The sequence below is a fragment of the Hibiscus syriacus genome, unplaced genomic scaffold (assembly GCF_006381635.1).
Source record: "Hibiscus syriacus cultivar Baekdansim isolate YM2019G1 unplaced genomic scaffold, ASM638163v2 tig00013773_pilon, whole genome shotgun sequence".
In the NCBI taxonomy this organism is placed as follows: Eukaryota; Viridiplantae; Streptophyta; class Magnoliopsida; order Malvales; family Malvaceae; genus Hibiscus; species Hibiscus syriacus.
In genome coordinates, this window is record NW_024062309.1 from 246,815 (window position 1) to 256,994 (window position 10,180).

The window sequence follows — 10,180 nt, forward strand, 5'->3', positions numbered from 1 at the left end:
AACTATACCCCTAGCTCTCATGACACATAACATGGGCGTTATCATTTATTTCATTTCAAATATTCACATAAACTTGTAATTCACTTTCACATATCACTTATCACATAGCTTCTTTTCATATAATCACATAGTCACGTAGTTCACTTACACGTAGATCATTTCCATATAATTCACATGCTCATCATATCTTGTTCACATATGATCATATATTTCATATAACAGATAGGAACACTTTCACGTAGCTTATAATCATAGGTTTTGTCTCGTAATATATACTTGTTTTCACATATATATTTCCTATCAATTCTTATACCATCACATAATTCCTTTAACATACATAACATATCATGTAACATTATAATAAAAATACTTATAAGTCATATCACTTAAAGCACATATACTTATAGTCACATTGCTTATATCTTAATCTTATGCCTTCTCTTAGACATATATATATATATATATATATATATATATTCACATGTTCAGGTAATTCACCATTTCATCACATAATTGTGTATTCATATAACTCATTTCATTTCATGTCATATCTATCTATATATATATATCCTTAAGATTATCCTAATATAAATCATATAGCACTCTTATATTTCGTATCATCTAGGGCAGACTTATAAACATATCTCACTTCTATTATTTCTCTATATATAATCTAATATGTTTACTTAATTCAATTTCATATAACTCCTATAATCTTCTCATATAACCTCATAAATTTCTATCATACAACCCATGTGTTATAGTTTTATTTAAACCTATGAATCTTTCCCGTCTAGCTTATCTTATACGTTCATCTTATCATTTATGTTCAAATCCCCTAGTTAGTGTACTATTCTCACTTCATCCTATAGATCAATATTATCCAGCTTATTTCACTTATCATATAATAATATAATTATATTTTACTATGATCACATAGTTTATATCTCATACTTTGCTTTCTCATGTTCACCTATATCATGTCATATGGCTCATATCTTTCTCATGCAGTCACATAGTTCAGTTTCACATATGTATATATATATACATTATATAGCACATACTTCATAAACATTACATTCAAAAGCATGTCAACACATATATTCATGCATACATACAATTCATGTCATTCATATACGTATAATCATATTCATGCATTCTAACATAGGAAATAGACTTGTCGCAAGTCTTGTTTCCATTTAGCACCATAAACTAACTAATATGCACTCACCTGGCCTCACTAGCCAATTCCAATCTCTTATCTTTCCCTTGATCGATCTTACTTACCAAACGTTCCGGAATTTCTTTATGCGTAGAATCTACATAAATGTACATTTCGAGACAATCAATAGATACCTACACCTTGTAATTGGATACTATCAATTTAAATGAACTTATTAAATCCATATTCCCAATTTTCCTTTAGGGGGAATCGGTTCCCCCCCCATGGGGGTATCGGTTCCCCCATGACATACTGGAAATTCTTGTTCGTTTGAAGGGGTATCGGTTCCCCTTGAATGGGTACCGATTCCCCTTGCCCAGAAATCATATTTTCAACCCGAAAATTACTTCATTTCCTCTCAAACACTTCATATATCATCTCCTTTTCATTCTTAACTATAGTACACATACTTAAACCAATCTATATTCATTTATTTCATCTTAAACGTCAAAATCCTATATTCCATACGAGATTCAAAAATCATACCAAATTTTCAATGTGTTCTAATTCCAATTCTAACACTTCATACTTCTTAATTAGATTGATGACAAGTCAAATTCATCCATAAAACTTCAACAACCATACCCTATCAAAATTCCATCTTAAAACTCATATTGTAAATTCCTTCATAATTCCTTTATCTTATTGTTTAAATCCTATATAAGCTTTCCTTAAGCTTATTTAATACCCAAAGATTCAAAACCAACTTATAAATTCCAGAAATTAACAGTTAAAAATCAAACTTACCTTTAAGTTGGAGCTACGAGAAGAAGAAGAAGAGAGTAAGAAGAAGGCTTCCAGAACTCTCCCAAAACCCACGTGTATCACTTGTATTTAAAGAAAATACAAAATATTCTTTAAGCTGAAAAGACTAAATTACCCCTTTAATTATCCATCTATGCTATTTAATCCATCATCAAAATTCTTTACTTAAATCCCAAAACTTTTAACTTATTTCAAAATTGAGCACTAAATTTCCCAAAATTTACATTTTAGTCACTGACCCGGCTTTCGGGATGTTACAGATATGTGGTCCTTCGGGACATTTATATGAGCTGTGGTGACAGCATATGTGTGCACAACCTCAATGTACTCACATACCTTAAGTTCTCACTAGTGTACATGGGCTAATAAAGAGATTAAACAAACATACTGAATGTGATATGTATACGATGGGTTTATAAATGGTTATCAAAAGTAAGTGGTTTGAAATGTGTTACATGAACCATATGATGTTATATGTGTTTCTTAATGATAATGATAGAGATTATGATAATGACGGTATATGTTTATGTATGCTTTATGTTATATGAAATATTATATGTTTTATATGCCTCACTAAGTCATCGACTTAGCGTGTGATTGTTTCACACGTAGGTTTGGAAAGCGAAAAGAGAAGTAAAGAGGAACAAGGCAGGTCAGTTCTCGTTACCGAATGTCAGATCAGAAGAGAGGTGAATAATATGTATATTTTTTTATATAAAGTTCTAGTTGGCATGTAATCAAAAGAATATATTGAATAAGCTCTGAATAGTTTTGTAAATGTTTTGAATAAGTTAAATTTTATAAAAGTTTTTAAAATTACTCACTATTTTATACGAATAAAGGTTTGAAAAGTCAATGCGACACTTCGGACTCGTATCCGGGTTGGATACGGGTTGGGGGTGTTACATGAAATAATTTGAGGGGCATGAATAAAAATAATATAAAACAAAAATAAAAAATAAAAAGTATATAATAAATCGGTTATCAGGTCGGAGGGTACTCGATTAACCAACATTTTGTGACCCATTATTGACCCAGAAACCCGGACAGGTACTCGATCCAGAAAATCATGTATTTTTATTATAAATACCTGATATTTTTTAATTGGGTCAGCGAGTCGATAAGTCAGCTCAATCGCGATTCGGGTATTTTTTAATAGCCTTACTGGCATGACATGTGAGATTATTCGATTAGATGATTAAATTTATTTTAATTTATTAAAAGTATGACTAAATTGAAATAATATGTAAATAACAAGGACCAACTTTATGATTATATAAAAAATATTAAACTTATGTTAACGACAATTCACTTGGGGTTAATTAAATAAAAATAAAAACGACTACATTATTAACTAAAAACAAATATGATCATATTTTATGTTTTTTTAAATCAATAAACAAAAAAATAAATATAAATTTTCATCATGTAGTCAACCCTTTAAAATAAATTGTATGATATTCAATATTTTTATAAATATCAATGAATTTGGATCCCGGGTATGATGGCCAAAATCCAAGTACAATCATATAATGTAGCTTCGGCTATCCTCGTGCCTAATTTCCGGCTACGAAAGACCGATCTGACTGCATCTTTTTCAACGCTGTCACCATTGACAACCATCACATAATTTTAAAAATACTTTTAATTGTTTAATAATAATCGCTTAAATATATTCTGGGACGAAACTACATATACAGTAGGAGGGGTAAATTGGTTTAATAGTATTTTATATCCTTATTAGTTTAAATTTCAGTAAAAATAGAATCTCCTATTTTTTTTAGATTAAATACATAACAAGTTCTTATTATTTTGGACTTAGATACATTGTCCTTCCCAGTATTTGACCATGGTTTCGTCCATGAATACCTTGTAATCCAATTATTCATTTAACCATTAAAGTAACACGTTAACTATTTTTTTTAGAAGGTGATATATTTTTGGTGATATATAAATATACACATGTCATGTTAATCGTATGTCTATAAGGTGTAGTGCGGGATAAATTTTGTTTTTACATATGTGACATATAAAGGATGCATTAAAGCTCAAATTGAATAAAATAAAATAAATTTTATCTCATGAAATATCAAAAATGAACTACATCAGAAGTCACTTTATTATTTCACTTTGTTTCTAAAAGCCACTAACATATCAATATGTTGTTAAAATTTAAAAGTTTCATCAAATTAATTTTTTAACGATACAGTTAAACCATGCGAGTCGATCAAATAAGAGAGATAGTTGAATAAATGTATTATACTATAAAGCAACAACAAATTATTGTCAAATTGTTATTATATAACGAAAGTAATAACATTTATGAAAGAAAATTAAATACTAAAATGATGAAAAATTTAAATATAAAAGATTTTAAAATAGAATCAAATACATATAAATTTCAAGACCTAAAATTATTATTATTATCATCATACTATATTACTATTCTATATATTTAACGACGGAATAGCATATTTTCTTTATATTATCTAAAGGAACAATAAAATTAAAGGCTCTATATCCTTTTTCTTTTCTGTTTTTGGGATGATTTTTTTTTATTTTTTTACTTTATTTTTGCATCTTTTGAAAAAGAAAATAAAGAGCAAAAAGAATTGAATGCTTCAAAGTCATATGACGAGCTTACTTTCGTTTTTTTGGGGTTAGATCTTCTGCTTTTTATAGTAAAAGACCATTCATAATACCACGAGTCAACAAATTTGAAAATTATTCAAAAAGTCAAATTATATATATATATATATATGTATGTATTTATATATGTATGTATGATAGTGATTATATGAATGTAGACTTATTAGTTAATTCATATGAGTTTAGTAATCATTAATATTTAATTTATTAGTTAATTAATTCAGATCAGACATTGTAAACATTATCTACAATGATGAACATATAAATTTAGAATAAGAATATTTAATATTATTCAAAGAATTTAACGTTTCATCACACTAAATTAATAAATAATTATTTAATTTATCAATTTATCAATTTATCAAATTATTAATTATTAATTATATTAATGAAAGCAAAAGTGTATGGGGTTGAATTGAATATGATGCTACCTTTGGCCTTTTGTGGACCCATTTGTCCTAAATTCAACTCCAAAAGACGGTAGAATTGAAGTGGGACCCCTTCAAAGTTCAAAGGCGAAGGCTTAGCCTATGGCAAAGTTCAGGAGTATTTTACACATTACCAATGCCTTTGTAAAAGAAATGGTAAATTACGTATTTAGTACCTAAATTATATATTTTGATTCGTTTTACTACCTAAACTTTCACTTTTTCAAAACTATACCTAAAAGCTAGTTTTTATTTCATTTTAGCCCCATGGTTAAAAACTTTACTTTTTGTTTCACTTTAGCAACCCTGTTCAAAATTTAATGTCAAGTTTTGAAAAAAAGTTTAGGTACTAAAATAGACTAAAACTTATAGTTTAGGTACTAAACATTTTAAGTTTTTAACAGCGGGATAGTAAAATGAAATGAAAACTAGAATTTAGGTATGGTTTTAAAAAATTGAAAGTTTAGCACTAAAACGAATCAGAATTGTTAGTTTATATACTAGATGCGTAGTTTACCCAAAAGAAAGAAAAGTAACCAACAGTGTCTTTGACTTTAGCTGGTGTTTAAGACCATGTGCAAGCCTTAAAGTAAACTTCCCTCTCTTGTCTACCGTTTTGTTGTTGTCCAACTGTTCTTTTTGGTTCTTTTCCCCTTCCATTTGCTTTTCTTTATCCCTTATTCCATCTTGTTGGTCATTTTCACTTAATTTCTACATATTTTCCACTAATCAAAACAAGGTAAACTATTGATGATATTTTTATTCATCTGAATTCGATCCGAATATAACATCTTTTCATCTATCACTTGAGTTTGGGGAAGTTCCAACAAGCCGAAACTCGACTGAATTTTTAAGATAAAAACTCACACCAAACATGAAATAATACAGATTTACAATATACACATATATTAACTGACCCTATTTTCATATGTAATAGGGTAGGGTAGTAGGCTGCCCCCACCGTCAGGTTGGGGACAGCTTCCATGGAATACCTCCGACATTTAGAATTATAAATTGTCCACCGTAAGATTCGATTCCACGACTACAAAATTAAGAGACTTGCGTTCTACCAACTGAGCTAGACGGGCAATTCTTACCATATACACATATATTTATTTAATATATTCAATTTACACATTAAAATAATATTATTTTTTAATATTTTTTTTATAAAGGGTTAGAGCGAGGAAAACAGCAAAAAGATAAGAATGGTAGTGATGGAGACGAGCGCACATGTAAATCCAGGATTCGATGTATTTTATTTTTACTGAGAAAGTTACTGAAAGGCGAGTGAAAAAGGCTGCACTTCTCCTGCAAAGATCTGAACTTATATTAACTTTAGTAAAAAAAAATTATCTGCAAATCTGTGGTAACTTCCATCTTTTTTTTACAGAGTAATAAATTTGCATCATTTGCAAAAGATTTTGTCTTTCATTACTCACTCGCAACAACAAGCTCCTTCACGTGCTCTGCCTGTGAGTCTCTAACGCAAACTAAAACCATTCTCTTCATATTTTGCAGCTGAACAGTATAAAAGTAACATTTGGTATCAATTATTTTGGTGAAATTGACAATGAGGTGTCTATACATTTAAAATGTTTCATGTAATGATTATGATTCAATAAAACATCTAATAGAATCTATTAAGTGTCTTCCACGGTAAAAAGTTATGGTTATTTTTAGATAATTTAGATTTGAGCAGTTACGTTACAGAGTGCATATGTATAATTAATAGATTAAAAAATTTGAACAAATATTACTATATAATCACCTAATATTTATATCAATCTCTCCCTTAAGTTAAGTTTAGGGTGTTGGAGGTATTCTTAGGGATGACAATCTATCTCTAATTTAATAGGTCCCGACCCGATATGGTCGGATTTTTTTTAAATTCATGTTCGGTCGGGTCAAAATATTACGAACCAACACGAATTGAGGATAATAATATAATTTCCTTAAAATTTATTGTTTTTAATTAAATCATTTGTTATATAGGGTCGGGTCAAAATTATGTTCTAAGAAGTCGGGCGGGTTGGAGTCAGATGAATATATATTTTTTGGATCGATTCGGGTGAAAAATATAAAATTTTTAGGTTAGGTCGAGCTTGAGTGGAGGATAAATATTTTTAGGCGGGTCGAGTTGACAAAAAAACTGACATTAACCAAACCCATTGCCATCCCTAGTTATTCTTTCAATAGATTGAAGCGATAGAAAATAAAGATATTAGAAGTGCAAATAAACACAAAGAAATGAAAAGTGAGATGCTAGTTTTGACATTTTAAAAGTATAAGGGGGTGTTTGGATTGGGGAATGTGGGATTCCCATGGGAATGGAATCCACATTCCCCCGTTTGGTTAGCCCGGGAATCCTATTCCCGGTAATGTAAGATTACCAATAGTGAATTTTTTGGGGTATATTACCGGGAATGCCATTACCTCCCTTTCCTTAGGTATTGTTGGATTACCGGCGTTTTAGACTAAAATGCCCTTAAATTTTTATTTTTTTTCAAAAATATATTTATTCTGTCATCGAATAATAAAAATTTTACGAATGTTAAATTACAAATTTATCCTTAAATTATTTTAGATTTACAAAAAAAATTCTATAATTAAAATTTTATATAAAGTTCAAGGGTTTAAATAAAATTTTACCCTTTCATTAAACTTTTTTTTATTTTTAATTTTATAAAAAATATATAAATATTATGAATTTAATTTTTTTTAAAGAAAATATATAAATATTTTCCAACTTGTAATATTACACAAATATATAATTAGGACAATTTGGTCAAATATACATTCCAATAATCTTTTATTCCTTTAACCAAACACGGTAATCTTACATTCCTGCTAAGCCAACCAAACACAAAATACAACATTCCCAGTAATGCTATTCCTTGGTAATCTTACATTCCCACTGGTAATCTTATATTCCGTGAACCAAACGCACCCTAAAAGTTATATTATAAGAATATTTAGTCGGTTAATCAAGCTGTTTATTTTTGTTATCTCGTATTTTCTTTTATAAGTATGAATAGAATTAGCTTTAGAATTTGTAAAAGAAAGTATGAATATTATATTAGACATCTTATTAAAATATAGATGTTATATTAAATATTTTATCACAATACAAGGATCAAATGTGATATTATCCCAATTAAAATAGACTATTATTCCTTAAAAAGAATCATCACTGGTGAAAAGCAAAGGCTGCAAAGCTAAATAAGCTATTTATCCCTTTCTTGTCCGAATCTCTTTGTAAAAGTGTATCAAAAGCTTACCTCACTCCCCTGAAACACCGTTTTCAATTTCCTGTCATCAAAGGAAGCGCAGAGAGGTCCTTTCTCATGACCTTTTTAAATAGCTAAAAATCTCCCCCAAAGAAGAAAAACCCAAAACTTTCACGCTCATTTTCTCTTTGGATTCTTTTCTCTGTTTTCTTCCATGGAAGCTCTGAATTTTCTGAGGTTTTGGAAACACGGTCACGGGGTTCATAAAGTGAACCAAGCCCAACATTGTAACGGTAACGCCACCGCCAAGTTTTTCGATCATGTGTTCGATGAAGGTGACGACGCTTTCATCGACTTGGAATTTCCTTTGCGTGAGGCCGAAGAAGATAAAGGGAATGCTAAGAATGCTGAAGCTTGTTCTTCGTCTCCCAATGATCATTTCTCGAAAAGGAAGATTTTGCCGGTCGAGCCAGTCTCCAAACCTCAATCGCCCATCGCTCTGTTGAAATCGGCCCAGAAATTTCGAGTCTTTCATCACAGGAAGCCGAAAGCAGAGACCCCGAAGCACGAAAAGCACGGCGGAGGCGGCGGCCATTTCGCCAGAGAAAGCAGTTTGCGGAGAACAGACGGCGAAACCGACGATTCCTCGAAGAAATTATCCAGGGACCTGGTGCACAAATACTTGAACGTAATCAAGCCGTTGTACACAAAAATCTCCAAGGTAGGAATCTCCAGTGACTCGACAATGTTATTTCCGGCGGCTTCTCCGGCGACGGTGTATTCCACAAAGGAGAAACAGGGGAATACTAGAGGTGTTTATAAGCATATGGGGAAGAACAAATCATCGTCAGCTGCAGCATCGCCGATTAACATGAGAGATGATTCCTTGCTTCTACAACATGACGGGATCCAAAGCGCCATTTTGCATTGCAAGAGATCTTTCGATTCACCAAGAGGTGTTAATTACTCAACTATATTCTTAATTTTAAACTTTGGGTTTGATTCAAAATTCGATTCTTAGCTCATTTTATTTTCTGGGTTTGCCTGCAGATTCTTCATGGTTGTCAAGATGCACAAGTGATTCTTCATCACAGGATAAACTAAGCAATGCTTCTTCAACAGGTATACACATTGTTTCCCACTGCAAAAAACCTTTTAAAAAAAAACAAGTTTTAACCGCTAATCAATCATCTTTTTTCCCCAGATTCTTCCATGTTTTCACGAGCTACACCATTTCCGCCAGAACATCCAGCGAAGAACATAGACTCTGACCTTCAATATCATAACGATGTAAAAATCTGAGAAAGTGTAGTTATGTTTTTTTGAAAGAAATGAAAGTTTGATCTTAAATTTCTGCAGTTGAAACCAATATCATGTTTGATTTGAAAGGTGAGAGATGTTCACATCAAAGATGTGATAATGATTTTGAAACAGTGTCTTCCATTTTTCCAAATCTGATAGTTCCTAGTGGGGATTTTGCTTCTTCAATCCTTTCAAATTGCTCCAACAGTAATAGACTATTCCCAGATTTGCACTGTTTAATATGCCAATGAAATTCAAATCTTAATTCAATTGCATCTCACAACTGAATGCAGTTGCTGTCAGTACTGGGTATTCAATGCAATGCATTCAATGTATGCAGTTCGATCGTTTATGAGTGAAGGATTAATTGCAAGTTCCACTTCCATCCAAAGTGCACCTTTGAACGGTAAGAAATCATGTCATCAAGTGATGGTTAAAATCTAGGGTAAACTACACGTTTAGTATTTAAGTTTTTAATTGTGGTCGATTTTAGTATATAAACTTTTAATTTTTTTAAAATCATATAAAATATTTAGTTTTTTTTTCATTTTAGTGCTTTAATGTTAAAAACTTAACACATTTAA

The 10,180-nt window shown here is 30.6% G+C and overlaps 1 protein-coding gene across 1 annotated transcript; it reads left to right on the forward strand.

The window, feature by feature from the left end:
• The first annotated feature begins 8,340 nt into the window (after positions 1-8,340).
• LOC120206419 (probable membrane-associated kinase regulator 5) lies at positions 8,341-9,596 on the forward strand. The gene is made up of 3 exons (XM_039206073.1): positions 8,341-9,250; positions 9,345-9,416; positions 9,499-9,596. Exons 1-3 carry the CDS (start codon positions 8,509-8,511, stop codon positions 9,594-9,596), a joined length of 912 nt encoding a protein of 303 aa, XP_039062004.1. The 5' UTR covers positions 8,341-8,508.
• The last annotated feature ends 584 nt before the right edge of the window (positions 9,597-10,180 follow it).